General features: G+C 38.9%; 1 protein-coding gene across 2 annotated transcripts in view; it reads left to right on the top strand.

Moving 5' to 3' along the window:
- The window catches only part of SNX13 (sorting nexin 13), an 89,626-nt gene that overhangs the window by 18,513 nt on the left and 43,630 nt on the right, over nt 1–27,483 (top strand). For both annotated transcript variants that reach the window (XM_075212213.1, XM_075212214.1), the window contains exons 2-4: nt 9,542–9,654; nt 20,976–21,078; nt 25,430–25,519. In XM_075212213.1, the coding sequence (XP_075068314.1) occupies nt 9,542–9,654; nt 20,976–21,078; nt 25,430–25,519 (306 nt within the window). The remainder of the gene's footprint in view (nt 1–9,541; nt 9,655–20,975; nt 21,079–25,429; nt 25,520–27,483) is intronic.

Consider the following 27,483-nt stretch of genomic DNA (forward strand, 5'->3'; position numbering starts at 1 on the left):
GGCATCCAATTGCTATCTGTCTTGCTCATGCAGCCACCCCATTGTTGTCCTCTTTTATGACTTCTCTCATCCAGGGAAACAATTCTAGTGGTCATTTGATGCCGTATTTACTAAAAGCAGCCCTAGCTAGACTAGGGAAGTTCAGCATTACTTTAGAGCGCGTCCTAAACTCCTAACTCCTAACTCTCACTCTTGACAATAGTATCCAGCATTTCCATAAATTCTCTCACAACCAAGCCCAATGCGTTGAATCATGATTGCACTTTCGATATCTTTGTTTGTTACTTTACTTTGGGCAGCACAGTGGCCTAGTGGTTAGCACTTCTGCCTCACAGCGCTGGGGTCATGAGTCTGATTCCCGACCATGGCATTATCTGTGTGGAGTTTGTATGTTCTCCCCGTGTTTTCGTGGGTTTCCTCCGGGTGCTCCGGTTTCCTCCCACAATCCAAAAACATACTGGTAGGTTAATTGGCTGATATTAAATTGACCTTAGTCCCTCTCTGTCTGTCTCCTTCTCTGCCTGTCTGTCTGTGAGCGTGTGTCTATATTAGGGAATTTAGACTGTAAGCTCCAATGGGGCAGGGACTGATGTAAGTGAGTACAGCGCTGCGGAATTAGTGGCGCTATATAAATGATGATGATGCGTTTTGTATTTTTGTGATGTATTGTTTTTCCTCGGTTCTATCTAACACAATTGATTTTCATTTTCACCGTGTACCATTTGAAAAGTTATGTGAGTGAGTGAGTCCTGGTTGGAATTATATTTGTGTGATATCTTTGATAGCCTTCATATTATTTTTCATTTATTTATTTATTTATTTTATTTTATTTTTTGCCTATTTTACTTCTCTTTCAGTTTGACTAATATGTGTATTTACTGGGGTTCTGCAAAAAATAAAACCCTTATGAATTGAATTGTGAGACATTTTAGGGTCACATTTAAAGTGTCAATGAGGTTCTGATGTTCATCTATAAGCTAAACTTACATAGAATAACACTTTTCATCAAATAGAGGTTTCATCTAAAGCAAACAATGTAATGCTAACACCAGGCACAATACATTGGAGCCAACCATAATTTTATTGGCTGCTATGCCTTTGATCTACATGAAAAGCACATGATTAGCACAGTTGTTAGACAGCCTATGACAAAAATACCCCAAGCATATAATAAATCTATTAATGGTATCTAGGAGGGAAGTGTTTTTGTTAGCTTGACACACCTAATGTTATAATGAAATTGTTGTAGCGTATTGGGTGTGATCATTTTAGAAATAACCGCCCACTGTCACACAGGTTGACGTTAAGATCTTTCTATTGTTTTATTGTGCAGCACACATTGTGTATTGCTCAGAGCTCATAGGAATAGTTAGTAACCATGGGAACTTACAGAATGTAAATCTAATGTAGTATGATGATACTTCAACTGAGAAATAGTCATTTGTGTTTATGAACATGTTGGACATAATTGTTTCGAACTTTGCTATATTTTTCAGTAGGATAAGTTCAAGTTATTTTGAATTACATTTTGGTTTGTTTTACATACCGGAGTTCGCCTTTCTAGCCTTTTGAGATGGAGAGCAAAGCATGTTCCTCCTATCAGCTGGTCTAAGTGGGAAATCATATAGTCAGGACTTCTAGACCTGAGTTTTCCTCTTAAGCCAGTACAGGAGGGTTGTACATTCCTCAAAGAAAAAGTTGGGGTTTTCTTTTTGTTTTCTTTAAAAAAATATATGGTATTTTTTCAGACTCTCCCTTTTTCTGAAGTATGTTTTTTATTAATGGAAATAGTTTGTTTGTAAATTATTATACAATTAAAAGTAAATCAAGCACATTGTTTTTCACTTTCTAAGTTCAGTTTATTACTCTGTATATGTGTATATATATATATATATATATATATATATATATATATATATATATATATATATATATATATATATATATATATATATATATATAGGTATACTAATGTGTATGTTTATTTAATGTCTTAACTGTTTTATAGGTTAAATATGCTCTTTTTCCTATTGATCTTGGTTTTGTTGACTTTAGTCTTCACTGATTCCCCCTCCCCCCCCCCCCCTCCCCCTCAGTTTTACACACAACTGTACATAGATTTTATTTTTTTCAGTCTGTTTCCTTGCCCATTGAAGCTTACCGTGTGTTCTTAGTGCTTAGGATATAGGTCAGTCACGTGACCTATGTTTAGGAATATGTAATACAATGACCATTTTTAGTACATGCAGTGGCAGAACTATTGTGGGTGCACAGGGTGTGGCTGCTGCAAATCCCAGATGTGAGTTGGAAATACGGGTTCCTCCCCCTCCGGGGCCCCCATATTACACTTCAAGGCTATCAACTATACTTTGAAAAAAGCAGAGTCCTCCACTCAGCACGTCCCTGCTAAGCATGCTCAGAAGAGGCCCAGGGAGTTACAAGTGCATCACTGAGCCCTTATCAAAATTTGCCCTGGGTCAGGCAATGCAGAGATCCATCCCTGAGAACAAACATGATTTGTTTAGGTAGAATCTATGGGCATGAGTGGCCGTGTTTCCTGCCTTGTGTCTATACTTGGTTCTTAACGTTCTCTGCTCTCCACTCTTGATCTCCTCCCCAGATTATTCTCTCACACTCGCCTTTTACACTCACTTTATACTTTCATACATACCAGTCATATATACTTCACATACAAACATCAGTTACCACTTTTCACATTAGCAACAGGCAGCTTCCCAGGTTATAATTTTTTTATACCATGCAGGTGTACGAGGACACCCCAGCAATCAGGGGAGGGCTGACATATTTTAGCCCGGTGTCAAGACTCAACTCGGCAGCCTATTTTAAAGAGAAAAAAATGCAGGTTTCCCAGTGATCCAGCCCAAGGACTGGCATGGGGGGCTCCCCCTGCCCCCAGCCTGCCTCTGCCAGCAATGTATAATTCTGCAAAAAAATCTTGGTCCCTATGGTTTCAGTGATTTTCTAGAGCTCGTCTCATCCGATCCCAGATGTTGGATGTTTACTCACTTCAGGGTATATTCTGATGATCATTGATTTGAGTCAACACGGAAGGACTAAAATTGAAAGGGACATTACCCAGAAATGTTATTCTAAACAAAACGTACTTTTGTAGCATACTTCTCATTACAGTGCTTCCTTGTCTGAGAGCAGTTTAAAATCGCAATCATTTTACAATATTCAAATTATTTTACAGATTAGTGAAGAACTCGCCTGAGTTGATGAAATCTTGCAACATGGTTTGTTAATAACGGCAAATATGAATATTTATACTAAATGGTTTATGCTCATGTACATTACCAGAGTGCTATGGAAAAATAAGGTGAAATAAACCCTTTTTATACAGAAGATATATACATTTCCCTTTAAAGTCACACATGGTCAGTTCTTTACATTAGGTAGACTGACTGGGACTGATTAATATGGATTCACGTGTTACGATATACATGGTTTTAAAAGCTAACGTGAGTTTCCCACACTGTTTTGTAGATAACATTGACCTTGTACTCTTGCTGGGCTATTTGTATTGATTTAACTAGCTGTAATATTTAAAAAGTGTTTTGATTCTTTTCTGCAAGGTATACAAGTTGTCTTTTATGGCCAAAAGTTCCATAGTTTTTAAAGCAACCTAGCCTGCTTTACTTTCCATGCATGCATCCAAGGTTCACATGTAAAAATGATGACATTAAAGCAGCAATCTCATGATTTATTTATTTTTTGTAGATTTTCTTTTAACATAAATCACTGTGGAAGGCTGTAAGAAGCATTATGGTATTTACCATGTTTTCTCAACCTGCTATTAATGATTTATAACTCTGCACAGTGTAATGGACTACCATACCAACCACTGTCACATGATGTTGAGTGCAGAGAGGCTTTGGAATGTGCCTCTGAGCTCTGTCTACTCTGTGTACAGTAAAACGCTCACCATTCAAAGACTGTGAGCTTCTGCTTGAAAATTCTTTATTCTGAAAGCTCTTAGCTGGAGTTAGGGGGAAACATAAAGGGCAGCTGCTATGAAATCTTAATGACTGTGATTTGTTTGTGAATGATTTACAGTCCTCTGTATTTCTGCATTTGTGTGACCTACATATGATTAGAGCTTTATGTAATACCGGACACTAAATGAAGATAATCTTATTAAAGAGCACCTTTTGGCCTATAGAAAGACTGACGTGCACTTTGTGTGAACCAGTATATGTAAGATTCTAGCATAGCACAATAGGAAACAGTGCCTTGTTAATACTAGTCATATTTTATGAACATTGCTTATGAAGTGACTCGGTCATGTTTCCTTTATTTCATTTATGTGACTGAGCTCCTCCAGCCTTGCTAGTTATTATCTGAGGTTCACTTTCTTTGGTCAGTAAAGTGGCTTTGATTTTGCTAAGACTGTATGACATTTTTACAGACTTAGAAAACCTACAAGTCCATTCTGATTGTTGTTGTGCTACATGACCCACATTCAGTGAACTCTGGAGTTTCTGCTGTGCAGTTCTCTCCTAGAATTCTTTCCTAAATGACACTCAGTTCCTGGGGCGTTTTCTTTCTGGAAGGGATGATTGTGGATTTAGACTCGTCTTGCACACCTCTGGCGACTTATCAGCGACTGCGAGGTTGTCCTGTAAGAGAACCATGACCTCAGAAACGTTGACAGAAGTTTGCAAGCATGACACCGTTCCATGCCAATGCATTTAGAAGAAAAACAAATACCGGTACTTGTGGATGAGGAGGTTGTATGATCTAGAAAAACAAGTTGGGAGGATTTTCGCTAAAACATTTTTAATAATGAATCTTTTCAGAAAGACAAACAGAAAGGTAAATCATTTTTTGACATTGTCAGCTTTTTAGTGCCAGAGTTTTTTTAAAATATTTTCTAACGAATACATTTTCTAGGTTTGGATATACTTTAGTATAGTATAGATATACAGAAGAACAATGTGTCTGCACAGCAGCTGTGGCGCACAGTTAGAGCATTAAATGTATGAAACAAAACAGGCTCCTAACAGACTTTTATTCTTTACCAACAAATAATGTGTTGCTCATACGGTGCATAGTATTTGTTTCAGTCCGACTTTAGGACCTTTGTCAAGACATAAAGTCCTTTATGTCTCAGAACCTCTTAAATACCCTCCCTCCGAGTGTGAGTGGGATGCTAAAGACAGCTGTTACCTGTATCAACAGTGGGCAGAGCCAAGGTGAAATGCAAGTCCATATAATGTGCACATAATTAGTAAACTAAAGTGTATTGAAAATCCTGGACAAACCTGTAAAATAGGAGGCAAACCCGGAATTATATCACTGACCAAACTTACCGGTGTGGTGTATTATAAAGTATGCAGTGCAAATCAATATACAAATAGATTATAGTTTTAGGAGAAGTTCCGCTTTCCTTTCGTTTGTATAGAAATGTCGCTTTTGATGGGGAAATTTGTTCCAGTGTGACCCACCCATCTCCTGGCCGCGACTGGCGGCTGCCACCTTGTACAGCTGTAGGCCCCATGATACAAATCATCTGTATTGTTAAAGGAAATCGCGGTGATGCTACCATGTGACGCCATTAGGTATTTTGTCCTGGTGACCGGGCATCTGAATTGCTGAATCATCTATCCAATGCATGACATTACTATAAGATCCATACTGACGGGGATATTGTATAGTAACTGCTCCTAGATGTGGTGCTTTGGAAAAGTAATGAAAGCCAATGTAATGAAAGGTATAAATGAGCTCTAAACTATATATGACTTTAGACACTAGTATGAAAAGAGCTCTGAGAATTTTGGTTGGTTGGTGGCCAGCGCAAGGCACATATAATTGGATGATCTGCTAGTTTGATTGGTCAAGATGGAGGAACAACAGGAATGTCACCAATACAGATAAGATACCTTCTAGTTGAACCTAAATTAAAAAGTCCTTCTGTGACAGTGCCCTCCCAGATGAAACATGAACTGACCTAGCTGAAGCCCCTCATTAATATTAAATGTTGTGTGAGGCTGTTTATTCATTAATACATATAGAATTTTATGTAGCAGATCTTGTATACCTGTAAAAAATAATGTTACATTACAAGCTGCACAGACAGTTGCGTGCTATGCATGTAGTCCCATGCAGACCCTGCACCCGGGTCTCTGGGGAGGGAGGGGAGGTTTAGGGGGGTGGCTGTCTGTAGGGTTGGCAGAGTCCCTGCACCTGTGTTTCAGGGGGGAGGTGTGTAGGGTTGGGAGAATCCCTGCACCTGTGTTTCAGGGGGGAGGTGTGTAGGGTTGGCAGAGTCCCTGCACCTGTGTTTCAGGGGGGAGGTGTGTAGGGTTGGCAGAGTCCCTGCACCTGTGTTTCAGGGGGGAGGTGTGTAGGGTTGGCAGAGTCCCTGCACCTGTGTTTCAGGGGGGAGGTGTGTAGGGTTGGCAGAGTCCCTGCACCTGTGTTTCAGGGGGGAGGTGTGTAGGGTTGGCAGAGTCCCTGCACCTGTGTTTCAGGGGGGAGGTGTGTAGGGTTGGCAGAGTCCCTGCACCTGTGTTTCAGGGGGGAGGTGTGTAGGGTTGGCAGAGTCCCTGCACCTGTGTTTCAGGGGGGAGGTGTGTAGGGTTGGCAGAGTCCCTGCACCTGTGTTTCAGGGGGGAGGTGTGTAGGGTTGGCAGAGTCCCTGCACCTGTGTTTCAGGGGAGGTGTGTAGGGTTGGGAGAGTGCCTGCACCTGTGTTTCAGGGGAGGTGTGTAGGGTTGGGAGAGTGCCTGCACCTGTGTTTCAGGGGGGAGGAGAATTCCTGGGTAGGTGAATTCTCGGGAAGGTGTAGGGAGGGGGCGGGGGTGGAGAGCACCTGCACCTGGGTCTCGGGTGGGGACTGTGCAAATTATAGAGGAAATATGAATGAGACACACGGCTAAATGTTTCTAAAAACTGGTACAGAGGTACCTGTCCACTCTATTTACTTATTTTTATTGTAAGTGAATGTACAGGGGTCAGAGTGTTCTCCATAATACTCTGTCTGTGCAGCCTGCAACACTTCTTCTCTCCACATGTCAAGCAATCATGGCATTTAATGGGACGCCAGTGGATGAGCATCTTAAATGAATAGATGTGTATTTTTTTTTTATACAAGAGAGAAAAGTTTAGTCTAATTATCTAGTTCAGTTATGTTATTCTCCAATAAAACCTTCTGCAACTGACTAGTAATAAAAAAATGTTAACTTTAACGTGCAATAACTTATGTATAAGATTTTTAAAAGCATATTGATTTTTATTACATCTTTTACTGTAGCTGATGTGTATTACTGTTTCATAATGTTTTAAACATCCAGGCATATAAATGAATAACCATTAAAAAGGTTGAGGCACACCTGTATATGCGTATACAGTTTTATTTAGCTTCGCACAACAGTGTCCGGATACATTTGGTTGTCCACAGAAAGGAAGTTTTGATCCAGCTTTTGTATCAGTTCCTTTAACTCATGACTGTCACTGTTTAATTTGCACATAACATTCAGAGAGATTCAGTGACAGTGTACTGATGCTAAAAGCTGAATTGTGATTACGCATTTGTTGTACTTGGTAAAATACGTTGCATAAAGGGCTTTTAAAAATAGATAATCGCTTTTTCATTTCTTCATTTTCTGTGCAAAAATAGCTATTCTATTTCTATGAGATCTTGTGTAACTAAAGTTTTTAAATATAGCGCATTCAGATATTCTTCGCTCTTGTAACAAAATGGGATTTTGTTAAGCTATTAGGCAGCCTAATGTTCTTTTTAAATTAGCATTCTTGAATTCTAATGGAATACGTCTAATGAGTTTGGTTTAGCAACAAAAGGCTTTAACATTCGTAATTGGTATGATCTTTGTGCAGACCTAATTGAAAGGACATGTAAAACTATGATTTTGCAACTGATTTCTCTCTAAATGTTTCAATATAGCAAGGGGGTAAATTCTGAAGCACACTAGCTGCATTACATCATTCCCTCATATGTTCTCAGTTTCAAAACACTGATCACAAATAAGCTATATTAAAAATACAAGCATTTGTGCTGTGTATGTGTGTGTATGTATAAGTATATACGTATGTGTGTGTGTATGTATATGTATATATATATATATATATATATATATATATATATATATATATATATATATATATATATATATATATATAATTTTGGGGCAGCACGGTGGCTAAGTGGTTAGCACTTCTGCCTTACAGCACTGGGGTCATGAGTTTAATTCCTGACCATGGCCTTATCTGTGAGGAGTTTGTATGTTCTCCCTGTGTTTGCGTGGGTTTCCTCCGGGTGCTCCGGTTTCCTCCCACACTCCGAAAACATACTGGTAGGTTAATTGGCTGCTAACAAAGTGACCCTAGTCTGTGTGTGTCTGTGTGTGTGTGTGCATGTGTTAGGGAATTTAGACTGTAAACCCCAATGGGGCAGGGACTGATGTGAGTGAGCTCTATGTACAGCGCTGCGGAATTAGTGGCGCTATGTAAATTGATGATGATGAGAAAATAAAATAATATATATATATTTTATTATTATTATTATTATTAATAATATTCCTTTGATTCCTTTGTTGAGCCTCTAATGTGACCCCCTTGTAAATAATCAATGATGAAATCCATGTGGCAGAGTTCAGAAGGAATCCCTGTGATGCCATCACCAGGACCTTCCTGCAAATAGCTCTATGCGTTCAAAAATAAGCTTAGATGTCACACTACATTTAAGCTTATTGTAGGCCTTGCTAGTATGTAGTCGTTTCATTTATTTTTTTTAATTTTTTATTAAACACACACACACATTGAAGACCGAACCATTGATGTAGTACATGGTATATGTAAATTGGTACCTTTTTTATAAAAGCCAAATAGATTTAGTAGAATATATTCATGCGAGATCAAATCCTTTTGAGATAAACTTGGCTAACCTTATTTTATTATATTTTTATAATTTATTTTTTATATACATTTTTTTTATAGATTTATTTTTATATAATTGGTAATCTTCTTCTTGTATAATTTTTGCTTCCCACAGCGCTGTTTACTCTGTGTATGGTCTAACAAGAGGGAAGGCTCCAACTGCAGCATTCTAAACCGCTGCAGTTGGAGGTAGCAATTTTATGTGTTATCCATTTATTTTTATTGTATATAATTTTTTATCAAGTCTGTGTATTGGTGCAAGAGATATTTTCCTTTTTAGAAAGGTTTTTTGCGGGTGCCTATAAACATCAAATGTATAGTCTATTCAAAATTGTTGCCAAAAGAAAGATGTTTTTCCCATAAAACAATATGTAATTCACTAGGATTGACTTCCCACTGAAGCTACTAGTACTTAGTGCACTATTGTCATAACCCTGTCACAAAGCGGTTAATGCTATCTATAAATGCCATTAACTCATTGTCTCGTCTCACTGTGTAGATAGCTGAGATTATTCTGTTGAAGATATTTATTAAGCAGAACCACTGTTCACATTTATTAAACTTATTATATAATTTATTTCTTAATAATGTATGGCTAATTATGTGTATTCTTTCTCTCCAGGCCAGCCGTTCCATATGGGGATGGGGAAGTCTTGTCGGCGTGCTCTTCCTGATAACATTTGGACCTTTTGCTATAATTTATTTAGCCTTTTACATCCTCTGCTTTGTGGGTGGGTAAGTACTCTAACCTGCATGTGCGTGCGGATAATGCTGAACATTACTGCTAATGCCTGTCTATGGGAGACTGTAGGAACAGTGACTAGTGGTATGCAAATACAGGTTTACATAGATTTGTCCTTGGAAAGCGCATCATGTTTATTTGTGTGGAGTGAATAAAATGAGAATCACATTCTAAAAGGGTATCTGCATCCAAACCTCCTTTTATTTTAGAATTGATATCCCCAGTTGATAAGAGGATTTGCATATTTTGTGTTGCTGGATGTGGTACATACAGCACTTACAAAGGCAAATGTAACATTCTTGCTGTCGTTAGCCGTGAAGTTTAAAGTTATTCCAGTCTAACAAGTTATTGGCGCTTGCACTTTATTATTTATTTTTTGTGTACATAGAATGTAACATTTATACAACACGTCAATAAACAGTGCAGTCTGCATTATACATTCATGCATTTAACCTGCAGTGTTATTATGTTTCTTATAATGCACTTTAATATGAATATGATTAAAGTTATCACCACATTATGTTTATAAAGAAATGATGCATTTGACAGTCTTATCTTTCTGATGGGCTGTATGTCTTATAATTTTAAATTCTCAAGTATAGATTGTAGTCAAGTGTAATACGCAGGTTGTTCTTATTAACTGGCAAAAATCTTGTTTAACTTTTCAACAGTATCCATAGCAATGGATGACCATTGTCATTAAATAAACTGTTTAGTAATGCTTTGATATGTCTTTGTATGCCATTGTGGTGCTACATGTAGATTGTTAATGTGGCTGTCTCTTCAGTTGGCAGTAATCAAGCTATGGTACTTATCACAAAATCTAATTGACAGTAATGGAAAAGTATATTTTCTCTCATCTTTGGACCTCTCCACCTTTCCGTTCTTTAAAATGCACTTAAAATAAAAGTCTATAGAGTCCAGTATGCTACAGAAAGATAATTGCTATACCTCTCTAGCAGTCCCCAATAGATGATAATGCCCATACGCGCAAATTTGTATTTGCTGCAAGATTAAATTCAATAAAATGTTCTAGTTACTACTTGTGGCTCCCAAACAAAGAAAAAAAAATAGGAGATCTAATCCAAAGTATTGGTCAGAAATGTGATCATCTAAGTTTGACAATTTTACTTGCAAATAGATTATATATTTATCGGGTGTGTTCAAACTGTTATTGCTCATGGGTTCCCAGCTGTTGGAAAATGTACTTACTGCCAAAGTCATATTTGACCAGTCTGTAAAAACCAGATCAACTCCTGATTGTATATCACTTTTGTGTGTGCACAAATTGTTCAGTGAAAAGATTTCAGTATTTTAGTTTCTTGTGTTACAATTCATAATTATTTTTTTTTGTGTCGTCAGTTTCGGATGGTTTGCGACTAGAGATGCTCAGGCTCGGTTCCTCGAGAACTGAACACACCCGAACTTAGGGGATCCGAGTAACGAGTTGAGTCGGCTCGGTACTGTCACGCGCCCTCGAAATTGCAAACGAGGCAAAACATCATTGTGACGTTGTCTGATCTCGCGAGTTTTGAATTCCTTTTTATGATCCAACATAGCGAGGGGTGGGAGGGAGAGCGGACCCCCATTTTTTTTTTCTGCCAGTGCTGTGTGCCAATGTGTCCTAGATGTGCTATGAACTGCCGTGTGTTTGTGTCATTGCTCTGTCATTTACCATCCAGCCAGGTCGCTTCAGTATTTGTCCGAAAGTGTATGAAAATAATATTGGGATCTGTAGAGTGGTCTAAATTGACTGCAAATGATTTGAAATTAGTGTTATTGAGGTTAATAATAATGTAGGAACAAAAAAAAGCAAAATTATGTGATTTTAGGATTTTTTCTAAAAAATCCAAAACAGACGAGGGTGGTTTTGCCAAAACCAAAACACGAAGCTAATCCAGATCTAAAACCACTTCACGTGGGTCAGTGATCATCTCTATATGCGACTAATCTTTATTTTTTGTTTTCTTGCTTCCTTCAAGAGGACATAAAACACAAGAAAGCTATTTTAACACCTCTACCAGACTGTAGAAGAATCCAGCCTACTTTTCTTTTTCTTTATGTAGTAAATTTGAAAACACAGTAATGGAGCTGTCACAAACTCTCCCACCAACCCACCCGCTTCCCTAGATCTGACTCATGGATTGCAGCAGATCTTTGTGGCCCTTATTACACTGTGGCACTTCTGGGAAAACTCTGCTTGTGTGTTGTCTTTCTCCATAAGGCAGCAGAAACATTCCTACCAATGTCCTCTCTCTACAACCTCTCCCTCACTACTGCCCTTGATGCTGTTGCCCCGGCCTCCTCTATCCCTCAACGCCGCCTCATTCCCCAACCCTGGCACTCCAACCTCACCCGCTTCCTCCAAAAATGCTCTCGCACTGCTGAACGCCTCTGGAGGAAATCTCGTTCCCTGGCTGACTTCCTTCACTTTAAATTTATCCTCACCTCATTCTGCTCCGCCCTCTCCCTTGCCAAACAATCCTTCTTTAAGTCCCTCATTTCTTCTCAGTCCTCCAATCCCCGCCGCCTCTTTGCCACCTTCAACTCCCTCCTCTCTCCACCCTACCTCCCATCCCACCTTCCCTTTCCGCCTCTGACTTCGCCACCTTTTTCTCTTCCAAAATTGAGGCCATCAGACTTAACATCTTCTCCTCCCTTCCCTCTCTTTCCCCCCTTTTCCCTTCACCTCCCCCCACCAACCAACTCTGGTGCTCCTTCTGCCCCACCTCGGGTGATGAAGTTCGCTCACTTATTCTATCCTCTCCACCCTCCACCTGTCCTCTCGATCCTATCCCCTCTCGCTTCCTTCGCTCTCTCTCCTCCACGGCCTGCTCTTACCTCGCTCACCTCTTTAACCTCTCACTCTCCTCTGGCATGGTCCCCTCTTCTTTTAAACACGCTCTTATCTCTCCCATCCTCAAGAAACCTAATCTTGACCCTACCTCTCCTGCTAACTATCGCCCTATCTCTCTTCTCCCCTATGCTTCCAAATTACTTGAGAGGATTGTCTACAACCGCCTCACCAGACACCTCTCGGACTACTCCCTCCTTGACCCTCTCCAATCGGGCTTCCGCCCCCTCCACTCCACCGAAACTGCCCTGGCCAAAGTTACCAATGACCTCCTACTAGCCAAATACAAGGGTCACTTCTCCCTACTCATCCTACTCGACCCCTCTGCGGCCTTTGATACCGTTGATCACCCCCTCCTGCTACAAACTCTTCTCTCTCTTGGCCTATCGGGTTCTGTCCTCGCCTGGTTCACCTCTTGCCTCGCTAACCGCTCCTTCTCGGTATCCACCTCTGGCTCTTCCTCAACCCCCTCCCCTCTCCCTGTTGGAGTCCCTCAAGGCTTTGTTCTTGGCCCTCTACTCGTTTCACTCTATACCTCCTCCCTTGGCGCTCTCATCTCCTCCTTCGGTCTTCAGTATCACCTCTACGCTGACGACATTCAACTCTACATCTCCTCGCCTGACCTCTCCCCCACCCTTCTCTCTCGTGTATCCGACTGCCTCTCTGCCATCTCCTGGATGTCCTTGCGATTTCTCAAGATCAACATCTCCAAAATGGAGCTCATTGTCTTTCCTCCCCCCAGGCTCCCCTCCCACCATGACCTCTCTATCATGGTTAATAGCACCTCCATCTCTTCTGTCGCCCAACTTCGCTGCCTAGGCATTACCTTCGACTCTTCTCTCTCCTTCACCCCCCACATTCAATCCCTTGCCCAAGGCTGTCGCTTCCAACTTCGCAACATTGCCCGCATCCGACCTTTCCTCTCTCAGGATGCCACCAAAACTATCATCCATGCACTCATTATCTCCCGCCTGGACTACTGCAACCTCCTCCTCTCTGGCCTCCCCCTCTCCCATCTCGCCCCCCTCCGCTCTATTCTTAACGCGGCTGCTAGACTCATCTTCCTATCTCGCCGCTCCTCCTCCGCATCCCCTCTCTGCCTTGCCCTACACTGGCTCCCCATACCCTACAGAATCCTTTTCAACTCCTGACCACAACGTACAAGGCGCTCTCCCGGTCCACTGCCCCCTATATCACTGACCTCCTCTCCATTCACACTCCTGCTTGCTCCCTGCGCTCGGCCAATGACCGTCGCCTCTCCTCCACTCTGATTGCCTCTTCCCACTCCAGAATCCAAGACTTCTCCCGCGCTGCCCCCCTTCACTGGAATGACCTGCCTCGCTCCATCCGTCTCTCTCCCACTCTTAGCTCCTTCAAACAGGCACTAAAAACCCACCTGTTCCTTAAAGCCTACCCACCTTCCACCTAAACTCTCCTCCCCTCCTTTATATGCCAACTCACTCCCTCTGTACCTGAGTTTTGTTCACCCTCCCTTAGGATGTAAGCTCATTGAGCAGGGCGCTGCTCCCTCTTGTGTCCTTACCAGCTCTACTGCTCCATCTCTACTGCATTAGCCTGCTTGGAGCTCCTGAAGTGTCAGTATTTTTTTGTTTACTGTTCAGTAATGTAATACCCTGTACTGTCTACTGTTTGTGCATTGTACGGCGCTGCGGAACTCTTGTGGCGCCTAACAAATAAATGATAATAATAATAATGATTCCTGAATTCTCTTTTTCATTTGGGGTTTGGAAGTGAAAAATGGGTGACTGCCCCCTTTTAAATTGGAAATTAAACCGCTCTGTCCATGTAGGATTGTATGGAAATTAAACCATTCCTTACAAAAGCGCTTATTTCAGCCTGTTTTATATTTGGAGCTTTTAGTTCTTAAAATATATAGTTAAAAAGGAAAAGTAGAAATGAATGGCCTCAAAGCCATTACACGCTGCTTAGTGTTTAGCAAGGCTAATTGTTTAGATAGGAACAGGATTGTGTGAGCAGTTTTCACAGTGGCCATTTCTATTATGCTGCTTACCCTAATTAAGAGGCATAGCTGTGTCTTCAGCCTATATAACTGTAGACAATAAAGCTTCATTTATGTAGCACTGGAGTCTAATGACTGACTAATCTCATGTTGTCTTTTTCTTCTGGGTGTAATGCCATTTGAAAATATAATTATATACCGTTCTATTAAATTAAACTTTTGTTTGCTGCATTTTCACTTTCCTGTTTAATTAAGTAAAACCTATTTACCCATTATTTGGCAAAAATAACTAGTACCTTCCTGTAGACTGCAGCAGATCATACAGGACATTGTCCAGATGTGTTGTCCAGTTTTATCAAAGAGTAAAAGTTACACTGCAGCAAAATGCGTTTTGGCCAGCGGTCAGTTTCTAGTTTTCCCATCTTAACAATGTTACGGATACAGTACAGCAGTTGTAGCTATACGAATATGCGCTGCGGAAACCTTGTGGCGCCTAACAAATAAATGATAATAATAATAATTATTCCATATTCCCACTTGACGGCTAATTATTTTGCGTCCCCCAGCGTGGTTTTAACAAGCCAATTGTGTCCAATTGCATGGAGGTAACTTGGGAGCTTTCCAGACCTGGAGGTGGTTAAGATATTTCATCTCTTCATCAGCAGTTTTAGTCCACTTACTCTTAGATGGTTTTTTGAATTTCCCTCCACGACACCAATTCGGATTGTAGTGCTATTCGGTTCGTTGTGGGGTAGGCATTTGCTGCAATGCTCTTGTTCCAAATTATGAAAGGTGTAGGTGGTATTACTCTCCTTCAGTAGCTGGGTCACCGTCCTAATTATATTCAATGTCCATTTGCTTTGTCCCTTGTGTTTCTATAGTATCTAACAGAAGTGTACTAGGGGATAGCTACATTATTAAACCAAATGTATTATTTATATTCTTTAAAATCGATTTCCGTTTGGCAAACAATTTAAAGGTAAGAAAAATATTTTATAATATAGATAAGTGATTTAAAATATGGTCGAGTAACACGCTGTTTGCATTATACTTTTATTGTACTCCTATATTTTATTATAAAGTTTACATAGTTGCCCTATTAAGTGCTCAAACTTCTAATCAATAAAGTGAATAATACTGTGCTTCTTCAGTGTGTTTGTTATTCCATAATATAACGCTCTCTTTCATATTGTCCTAAGGGAGTATGATAAATGTACTTTTTTTTTTTTTTTCTCTCTAATAAATTCCAAAGTAAGCTGTATTGGGCTGATACAAAGTGAGTGCTGCACCAGCGTATATTGCTTGAAATCGCTCTGGACATACCCAGAAAAGTGGACACCTGCATATGTGCCTATGCTGTCACAGATCTTTTAATATGACACAATGGTAACAGTGGTCAGTCTGTGTTAATAACACACAATCCTCACTTGGAAAACCCTTAATCTTGAATTATTAGTGAATTATTCACTTATTAGTGATTATATGATCGAAAACCTTATTTGATTAGGTCATTCATTGATATATTGAAATTAATCAGGTCTTCATTTATTTTGCTCTCCCTTCTGCCATTGTTACAAAGTGAGAAACTTGGTTTTAGGAAATTACTAAAATTAAATATTCAATATTTCACTATTGTCATGCATTCCTGTTCCCTCATTATCTGTATTAAGCTGTTAGTAATAGTCACTATCTCTGCTAGCTCTAGTTCCCCCGACTGACAACAGCTATTTTTTATCTGTTCTGTCCCAAATAGCTGGATTTGCTGTTTGCTCCTTCTCTGTTACTTGTAGTTACTATCTCTGCTAGCTCGTGTTTCTCCATCTGACAGCGTCTGTTTTAGTCTTTTCTGTCCATTAGTTGGATTCACTATCTCTGTCAACTCCTATTACCACATCTCATGGCATCTGTCTAGTCTGCTTCTAAGCTGTTACTTCTTTATTGACTTTCTAGTGATGGTAGATTAAATGTATAGATCATTCATGTAATTAGAAGTGTATAGAGCGCCTGAACTAATATAGGTCTAACGCACGTTTCGTTTAACTCTGTCTCAAGGTAAATTGGCAGGTTAAAACCGGGAAATATAAAGAAGGGATTCAAACACATAATTTAATTTCAATTGTGCTCTTAACCAACCCTCTAAGGGGGGGGGGGGGGAGTATATGCTAATCTAGAGTCAATATCTTGAAAAGTGTTGGCTTCTACTATGAATGGAAGATTGAACCACCAATCTCTTAGCTCTTTATCAGTGGCTTAATGTCTCATAGAAAATAATTTGGAGAGTATGATAGAAAGTATAATAAGCTATACTATTTGATCTCCTAATAAACTAAGAGAATAATTCCTCAATGAGATGAGCATGGAAGTTAATTAATACCACTCTTTATTTGAAGATTGTTTCTAATACATTTATATTGACTTGAATTAAATTCTATATTATATTCCTTTAGTCCATTATGTTTGGTGGACTGCTTTGGGTCTTTCTCCAGCTCTTCAATATCTGATTTCCTATCACTTGTTCTAGGTCCTTATGTGCGTAGGACATCCCAATGTATTTGTAAAACACTGCATATTTGGGACCATTCTTCATAGAGGGTGTCTATGAAATTGAATTTATTGTTTGATACCTTGGGTTTATTAGGTGGAAAAATTAGGGATTGCTAATTTGCCGTCCTATGAGCTTGTTTTACGATTCTGTGGCTATATAGCTCAGTGAATCTTTAGCAAAGTTCAATTGAAGTCTGTTGAAAATATGTCTCATCAGAGCAGTTCTGTTTTATTTGATCATTAATCATTGGGGCCTACATGGGCCCATTGTCGTTCCTCTTATTTGGGGAAAAAATTCTTGTAAAAGAAAAAAAAATTGTTTTGACACATTCCAGTGCCACTTTACTTGGTAACCTGTGTTTTTGAAGGAGCATTTTGCAGAACACCTTGTGAAATGTGAGTGATTGTGTGCCAGTGATCACACTTCTGCTAATTGTTACCTTGTTTGTTCTCTTGGTGCAGATCCTTTCTGGCTCTCGCTAGACTCTACCAGAATTCCTTCCTTTTGCATGTGATTCCCACTTGGTATTTTTTTTCTTTGTACATCTGAAGTTTTCTCTGTGTATTTATTGGGTAAATAATTTACACAGAAAAGGTTTCATGATTGCTTCACCCCAATAGGGCATTTGCCTACGTGCAAAAGCATGCTTCACCCACTTACACAGAGTATTTTTTTTCTTCTCTGCTATGCCATTCTGTTCTGGGCTGTGTGGTATTTTAGTCTGGATGACTTGTCTTGCCAGTTGTGTATTCAGTCTCATCAAGTGCACAAAATATTTTTGTTTCTTGTGTAAGATACTGTTTAAGTTTCTCTAATAGTTTGTCCTTGCTGTGAAGCCAGGAGGCTATTGTGTATCTTGATGGATCAGTGATGATAATTCTTCTTCTCTCTTGGGGTGTGGACTAATGCTCATTGGTCCTCACATGTCTGCATGTGTCCAGTCCAGTGACTGTTCCATACTGCTGTCTTTTAGAACATTTCCATGTCCTCTTCCCTTCCAAGCACCTATTGTGTATTCTCATCTGACTGCGCTGATCAGTTTTGAAACATATGTTCAGTCCATTATTACTGGTATCTTTCTGGTGAGTGTACGGGATATTGGACAATGAAGGTAATTAAGATAATTAACTAAAGTAACACTGTCTCTACTTGTGAGGTGAGAAAATAACTTTTTTATCGTTAGTGATATGACTCGTTACTCTGGAGTCTGCAGTATACAGTGTATATTTTGACACATCCACACACTGGTGTTGAATGCAGTTTTAATACCTTCAGAAGGGTTGTCATCCTTTATTATTATTATTTTTATTTTATTTTTTTTAAAGCACCCTTTTTGGTCATTATCTTGCTTCTTCAGCTAAATTAATTCCCAAACTCAGCAAGTGACCTTTAAGTGACCAGTTTTCTTGCATACAAAACTTTCAGGTGTTTCATGTTGCTGACTATAGTTCTGTATCCTAATCTTGTGTTTTTAATGCTGATTGTGCTCTGGGCACATTGTCATTGCTTTCGCTATGTTTTCAGGTTGTTTTCATCCACAATTTTGCCTTTGACACATTGTAACGTGAGCTTGTTAGCTGTTTGAGCATTGAGTGCAGTGAGGAGCCTGTCACAGATGTTTGGGAAACCAGTGAGCAGCAACCCCACTTCATGGAAGCCTTTTATTCTCAGATATTAGATATGAACTATACAGTTTCCTATCTATACAATTGCCTATCCGTGCTTTAAACAAATAAATAAATGTGAATGTTAACAGACGCATACAGTACAATAGTTGTCACAGTGTGTGTGTGATTTATGTAAGTATTTTTACAGGTTTGATTGTTGAATGACCAGATATGTAACTGGTTTTCCCACATGCATTGCGGCCATATCAGCCATACACTTTGTGGTTCATTGATTGAGCAAAACAGCCAGATCTCACAAGGCACAATGGAATCTTTGTACCAGTTGCCTGATGATATCATATATGTGAATATCTACCAAACTGATTCTCCATACCATCCAAACAATTCTGTACATGTTTTTTTATTTATTTGTTTTCTTATGTTGTTTTTTTTAAAAAAGAATCTTTTTTTATCTGGTAGTCGTCTGATTAGATATTCATGCTCTGATGTCCCCCCTAATTTAGTTGACCTTGCCCTTGACCAACATTGTTGTGTGACAGGATCATTTAGCTTATGAGTCACTTTTACCTTTGCAGTCTGGCTGGGCCGACTGCAAATGTAGACTTAACCTCATGTGTCAAACTCCCATTGTCCAATAGATTGTAAGCTTGCGAGCAGGGCCTTCTCACCTCTTTGTCTGTTTTACCCAGTTTGTTTATTAGTTTACTATGTTTGTCCCCAATTGTAAAGCGCTACGGAATATGTTGGTGCTATATAAATAAATGATGGTGATATGTATCTATCTATGTGTGTGTGTGTGTCTGTGTGTATGTATGGCCAACTTTTATAACACATGTTTGCCTTGTATGTATAGGCATCCAGAGTTCTTGTGAAACTTTTGTTGACTGTGTTCTTATTAACATTTACAAATATAACAAATATATGGGCTGGGCCATGATGCTGTAGTATGGAAAGGGTTATAGTGTTACTATTGAAATGTCTGGGTAGTTTGAAACTCCGCACCTAAATTTAAATGTACCACTAGGACTAGTATAGTTGTAGCTGTCCGAATACTTAAGACCTTTATAGAACAGTGCATTTCATACTATGCCCCCTAATTTATAATCTCCTTGGGAACCACTGCCAATATTTTAGTATAGTTTATATTACTGTTAAGAAATCATAAAGTTGTTATCATAAAACTTCTTGTGGACAAACAAGTTGTCCTTGTTCTTTCCTGGAACTATTTACACTTGATAATGTTGTTGGCCTTCACTTTTATCGGTAGAGGTCCTATGTGTTTATCTCTTTATCCAGTTTCTCCTCTATATTTGTACATACAGAAACTTTCTGTTCTGTGAATCAAAATATTAACACCATAAAAAAAAATATATTCACAAAGACCATTGAGTTCCCATTTTCTTGTTTCTATATATGCACACATATTACGGTTGTAAGCAAAATTATGCAAACGGTGCCCAAACAATTCTAATATTTTCTCTATCTCTTATATGTGTATGTATGTATGCATGCATATTTGGCTATACATGTACATAAACACATGTGATCAAATCTTAAAGTTGACCATTCAGCGGTCAGACAGTACATAACTTTGTACAGCTGGGCACTGACTGCATACATGGTAAAATGCAGTCGTTGCCTGACCAAATATACTGTCCTTCTCTACTGATATCTGATGGCTTCTCATCATATGACGATCATGATCAGTGGTCATTTTGGACCCGTACATACTCTGATTTGTGGCACATTAGGTCTAAAGCTGGACATCAAGCCACTGCAGATCTGTCAGATTTGACTCTACACGTACACAGACATATGTGCCCAAATCTGAAAGCTACTGTAGTTCAGCTTGTGCACAGTATTTTTGGGCCCGCACACAACGCACTCTGCATTTTGTGGCCAGTTAAGTCTAACATGGCCCTATTGTCTGTCAGCATTGCTGCATTTACAGACACCTTTTAGTCACACTTAGTTTGTTGCTTTTCTTTTTTCTCTCTCCTTCAAGATACGTTGAAGCTCTTTTGCCAACAGGGCTTTTTTGAGCAAGTTTTTTTTTGTTGTTTGTTTTGTTTTGCTAGTGCAGAGTACACTTCTATTGGCTGATCCAGAGCCAAACCTCTATTTTGATTTGGTTTCATTGTTTAATGGTCCTGTTTAAGCAGATTATATTGCCCTGTAGCCCAGGCATGACTGGAGATAGAGATATATAAATTTAGTTATATCTATCTAGGGTGTTTTCTGTATGTTTTTTTTTTGTATTTGTTTGTTTTACCAGTAATGAGTAACTTTTTTTTTTTTCCCCTCAGGGGTTTTGTAGTCACACTTCTGTTTGGAAAGTTAAACTCTGAAAAGTACCTTGAGAGGTGTGAACACTCCTTTCTTCCTTCAACTTCTGCTGGAATCCCAAGGGTAAGTTGGTGAAATAAAAGATATGCTCAGTTTGCACACAGATAGCACAAGCACATGGCGACTTGTTTTATTTTACTGTGATAGAAACACAGAATCCCCCAACACACTGCTATTAGACAGTGAATCTCCCATCTACTTATAAATAAAAGCTGAAGTTGCTCACAGAAACCCCGAGTAGTGGCGGATGACTAATCATACATTTGTGTATAACAAAGACATTTGCATCTTGTGTATAAATAGGAGACCATTTTAATTAGTCTCTCTTACTGTCTGGCAGCAATGCTAACCACGGTGCAGCCCATAATTTATAGCTTAATTTTCAAACCACAAACTTGCTGGAGTAAGTATAGACTGCAATAATTACATTATTTTGAGAAATAAAATACATATTAATATCAATTTATTGAAAAATAAATAAATACATTTTTATGCACAAGGTAATTTGATGGGTGTGCATTATATTATGAAGCACCAGTTCATCTGGGTAGACTGCGGAATAGCATAGACCTGAGTAGTACTATGAGCAGCTGGCAGAATTCTGGGCTCATTCCAATGTAATCAAATTCAGTGACTGAAGAGTACACACTGAAAGAGACTGCAGTTGTGATAACACATACCTTTTAAATAGCGATGTTTTAGTTGGTGACGAGAGATCATCCGGTCTTCTAAAATAACCTATCAAGCAAAATCGAGATAAAAGATAAGTGTTATACAAAAGCTTGCAAATTTTGGGCAGCATGGTGACTCAGTGGCTAGCACTTCTGCCTTACAGCACTGGGGTCGTGAGTTCAGTTCCCGACCATGGCCTTATCTGTAAGGAGTTTGTATGTTCTCCCCGTGTTTGCTTGTGTTTGCTCCGGGTGCTCCGGTTTCTTCCCACACTCCAAAAAACATACTGGTAGGTTAATTGGCTGCTATCAAATTGACCCTAGTCTGTGTGTGTGTGTGTTAGGGAATTTAGACTGTAATCTCCAATGGGGCAGGGACTGATGTGAGTGAGTTCTCTGTACAGCGCTGCAGAATTAGTGGTGCTATATAAATAAATGGTGATTATGATCATTAGGTTAGCATACTTATTACATAATATACAGACAACTTATATTTAGAATTGCACAGTAAGGGAAACAAACTGTACAATTTAGGAACTTGTACATTGAAATATAAGCTGTATCGTTGTCTCACCTTCTGTCTAGGTGGAGGTATGTGGATTGCTAGAGAATGTAAAAGTGCTTATTTAAGAGCATTACAATTATGTCAGCGCCTGCATTCCATTAATGTTGGTGATGTCAAAATCTTTCAACTGTACATATGCAGGGACCCTATAAATTACATATGTTGAGCAGCTGAGTGCATCAGAAATGTATCAGATGAGTATGTTTGCTTTTAATGCAAGTTTGATAAATGCAGCAGGGCTACACTCATTTAAATGCGTATATGCATTTGATGCACTGAGCTGGTTTTGTTGAATTGAAAATTCCTGCAAATGGTGACCTCCACTTCCCTTAAATATGAAACAAAGGTCATGGCATCCATCTATCACCCACCTCTCCAACCATTCCCTGCCCCACTCTGCTCTGAGACTTCTAGCTCTGGTGGCCAAATAATATAGCGTCAACTACACCACCTTAGTCTCTTGCAGTGGGCCAGAGGTTTCTTTCCCATCATTAACAAAACAAATTCCTATCATTTGTAATTGGAAGGGCCACGACTAGTAGGTAAGATGCATCTTTATTTAGTTCTGGTGCTGCTTTCTTTATATTGAATGTACTGCTTTTAAATTAGTTACAGCTACCTATTGATAGTTGTAGCTAACAAAATGAAGAAAGTTAGAAATACAAGTCTTGCAAAAGTACTATTTAACAGTAACCCAGTACATCAGAGACGGAGTTATGCTTTAAACCTTCAGTGTTAGGCTGCTACCAAAGATTTCTTGTTTTGGCTGTTGTAGTTCAGAAAGGTGTGTTGACAAATTCAATTGTGGATTGTAATATTTCATCATCAAATTGCATTATAGTTGTTGACGTACTACGTGCCGAATAGCTACTACTTGTCCTATACAATAGCAATATTGTGTAGCCCATGCTTCTAAAAACACCATACATATTAAATAATATGGGCTGTTACAGCACTGACTGGTACAGTATACTTCGTCCCTGGGATAGTCACTATACAGCACACAACTTCTGTTTTTGTGTTGATTCACTTAATCTATTCCTGCTGTCTTAGAGGCATGCCTTCAAAGTATGATTCCTTACTGTACAGTGTTCAACTATTAATTTGTTTATATAGCAATACACTTCTTTGTTTGCATCACTTCACTAAAACTCAAAACAGTGTTATTTCTTATAACTTTCCTCCATAATCCATAACTTTGTACATTGTAAACACTGAGTGAGGAGACGTTTGTGACAGTACAGTTGTATAAAGTGGTCGAAGGGGAAATTTAGAAGTGGTGGTATTGAAAATGTAAGTGAATTGAATTCAGTATTTTTACAATGAAGGCAGTAGGAGACGTGATGGTATAATAATAATAATAATAATACCAGCCCACTTCTACCACTGATTGTAGCGGTAAGAGAGCAATGTGTACAGACTCTATTTACAGTGTAATGGTGACCACACATAAGCTCTAATACTGAGCAATAGGGTCTCTGTCCAATTTGACAACATATGTAGTTTGATTAGATGGTCAAGTTCTGACAGTGGCATGCAGGTGTCACTAGGTCCTTTTGGAAGATAAGCCCATATACAGACCGATAAAAGTCCTCTTCTGACAGCATTTATAAACGTTCCCTAATAATCTGATTGCTTTCAGTTGGATGGTTATCAGACTCTTCTTGGGGCCACTAATTGTGCAATGTTGGGCTAATTGCCTGATATTGCAGTGTGTGTGTGTCCAGCTTTAGTAAAACAGTGAATCTGTACAGCAGAATAAATTCTTCTACAAATCATAGAAAAATGTCTGTAGTTTTTGTTGTTTCAGAAGAGCAAGTCAAATTAAGTTTTGTAATTTTTTTTCCATCAATACTCCATTGTCTTATTACCTTGGGTAGCAAATAGTAGCGTCCCACTCCTCCTTCCCCAACCTTTTACCTGGTGCTAAGAGGTGCGGATCACACTAATGAAAGCTGATCTAGTTTACGTAACATGCGATCTTAGTCTGTCCAGCCCAATTCAATAAATCAAGGTAGAACCCTTCTTTCCCATGGGATATTATGTTTGGATTGGATGAATTGAGTCCTCGTTTGCTGTGAACTGCGGGCACTGCCCTTAAGTCTGTCTTTAGGTAATGACGGGGTCTCACATTTGCTGTTTACCTATATGAGTCAGAACCCAGCCACACACCATGTTGTTGTATTGTGAAAGGATTATTGCATGTAAATATTTATAGGAAAATATGGTGATTCACAAGCTAACCCTGCTCTGGTGATTTACCCCCACCCCCTTTTGTGAGTATAATAGTTTTGTCATGAATATCTTGCTATCCATGATGCTAGGACTTTTCACTGACCTTACTTACTGTAAATCCCCTTCCAAACTTCCTATAAAGAGTTCTCTGTGTCTGTAATAATCTACTTTCTTTTTCCTGGTTTATTAACAGCTTTATGCTATAAAACTATTTTAGTCAATTGCTTTTCCTTGCATATAGATTTATCAGATGAGTGTTGATCAAATGTAAAGCTGTTCACACACAATAATGTTTTTTTGTTTATTTGGTTTATTAGACTGCTCAGTCCTTCTAAACTGGCACTTATATATTGTGTGATCCCACCCTGGACAATCAAGAGATGGGATTTCATTTGATCTAGGATGGCTGTAATATGGGCAGCACAGTGGCCTAGTGGTTAGCACTTCTGCCTCACAGCACTGGGGACATGAGTTTGATTCCCGACCATGGCCTTATCTGTGTGGAGTATGTATGTACTCCCCGCTATATAAATAAATGATGATGATACAGACTAATGGCCTCCTCAGCACGTGTGTCGTTGGCTGACCTATACATGATATGGCAACAGGTGCATCCTCTTTCCTTAGCATTCCAGTCTTATTTAGTAATTGGACAGTTTTTACCTTCCAAATGCGGCCTAAATGCTCATAGATCCAACTAACTGGATCATTATAATTTGTTTGGTTGGTATAAGTAGATTCCTCTGTCCCCGCTGCCAATCATTCACAGACCAGAGTTGCACCCATTAACAGCTCTCCCAACTCCAAGCCAAAAGATCTGGATGCTGGCAACAATCTTACACATCGCTGGGAAATTTCAGTTTATTTCTATAAAGTAACATGCATGGCAATGATCAGTGTTATTTGTCTCATATTGTTTCTAATTTTTATTTTATTGTATCAGGTCTTGGAGGAAGTGAAACGTGAAGCAAGACCCATCAAAATTGACAGAAGAGTGACAGGTGCCAATATGATTGATGAGCCCTTACAGCAAGTAAGTTGTTTTTCTTGTTCTTGTTTTTGTTTTAAATCTATTAATGGTAATCATTATAAATTGGTCTGCTTTTATTAGTGCATATTTATTAGAACTGTCTAAAATTAGCAAGAGTGTAAACTGACAGACAGTTTGGAGTTGAGGGAGATTTGTACCAGGAGAGAGGAAACAGGCTGCTTGTACATTGGGTTAGTCTTCTGCAATTGTTTATCCAGGTTTCCCCTCTACATGGCTCAACCATTTTTGAAAGTTTTGGTGTGCATCTGTTTTTTTGTTCTATTTATTAAACAACAACAAAAAGAGGTGCAAGCCTATTCGTTTACATAACAATGTAATCTTATGCAATGATACCAAATATGTATATATTTGTATAGGATTTTTTAAGACCTATTCATTTCTCCTATAGATTATCCTACTGCCATTAACAATTGGCAGATACCATGTTCTGGAAGACCTTTTAAAATGGCACTACAGGGTGTAACTGCCACCGATCCACCGTATTAAGTTAGTGGGAAGTGATTAAAGAAATAATCCCATCCAAAAAATTGTATCCCTGCAATAAAGCCCCCATCTCTCCAACTAGCAAACCCTTGGTGGTTCCATGAGCACTTACTCAGTGTGCTGTCCCTTGTTGTTCCAGGACAACCTGGAGATTGAATCTAAGTTGTTGTCGGTACAGCTGTTTTGTTTTGTTATTTATTTTTTTTGTTGTTTTTTTTTTTTTATTATTATTATTATTATTATTATTATTATTATCATCTCTAACTAGGGAGATAGATTTATTCCAGAAATTAAAAGGCTGATGTTATATAATGAAGCACACTTAAGTTCAATTTTGTATCTACTTGAAAAAGGCTGAAGTTTGGTCAAAGTGGATATTTGTATCTTTAAGGTTCATTTTCTTCTCTACACAGTAGAGCTTTTGTTTATAAACAAAGTGTAGACAGCAGCAGGGAGCATTCACAAGTCTAGTGTTTGAGGGTACAATGGCTAGATAAGAAAAGATCCAGCTATTATTTTAAAAGATAAATATGTAAAATTTCAAACAATCTTATATGGAATAAGTTAGTCTTTTTTTGGACTTTAGTACTTTAGCTTGTTCAAGCCTCTGTACAATAAACCTGCTCGCCTGATGTCTTTGTTAATGAAATGGAAGGAAAAGACTATTCCACAGATAATTAAAAGAAGGAACTGTAATAGGTCTACTGAGGGCACAGAAATATGACTATCCGTTTTGTCAACAGGCAGCAACTAAACTGCTCTGACTTCTTAATATTTTCACCTTTATTATACATGTTGTCCTATATAAAACAGCTAGAAATATATATGTACAAATTTCTGGTGCTAAGCAGAACTGAAATCAGGTCAGGTACAACTTAGATTGTGAAGGAAAGTGTATATTCCTTTGCACAGCAGAATTTCTATTTTTAGGAGTACCCATGGTCACATACAGTGGGACTCTCTAATATGGCTGAGAAGCAAAGTACCTTGCACTCTGCTGTTAAGCAGCGGTGTGTATATAAGGCCAATGATGATTTCAGTCTAGTAGCTCGTAATGGGGCATTTTTTTTTTTTGTCTCTGTGATGCTACGTTCTCCTATTGAATTGAATGGTTCGTTCTTTCAATATTAAAATAACTTTTAGTTTTTTAAAGTCGCTTTTCTGCTTTTCCAGTGTAGTACAGGGACATTCTGGCAGCAAATTGGAGTGAAGGCCATTCTTTCTAGATTTTCATGCACACCTGAACTCCCAGATGAATGGCTGGGTTTCACTGCAGCTGCGGGACTGGACTTCCACAGCCACAGTGAGACCCGATGCAATACTAGACAGATACAGGGTGGGGACCCTACTAATACTGTAGCACTTCTGTCCTTGGTCTCCCTGTATTTGTCCCGATTCCTGTGGGCTGCTAAAAAAAAAAAAAAAAAAAACCAAAAAAACCAAAAGGCCTTGTTGTGTACCAG

The sequence above is a fragment of the Mixophyes fleayi genome, chromosome 5, assembly GCF_038048845.1.
Source record: "Mixophyes fleayi isolate aMixFle1 chromosome 5, aMixFle1.hap1, whole genome shotgun sequence".
NCBI lineage: Eukaryota > Metazoa > Chordata > Amphibia > Anura > Limnodynastidae > Mixophyes > Mixophyes fleayi.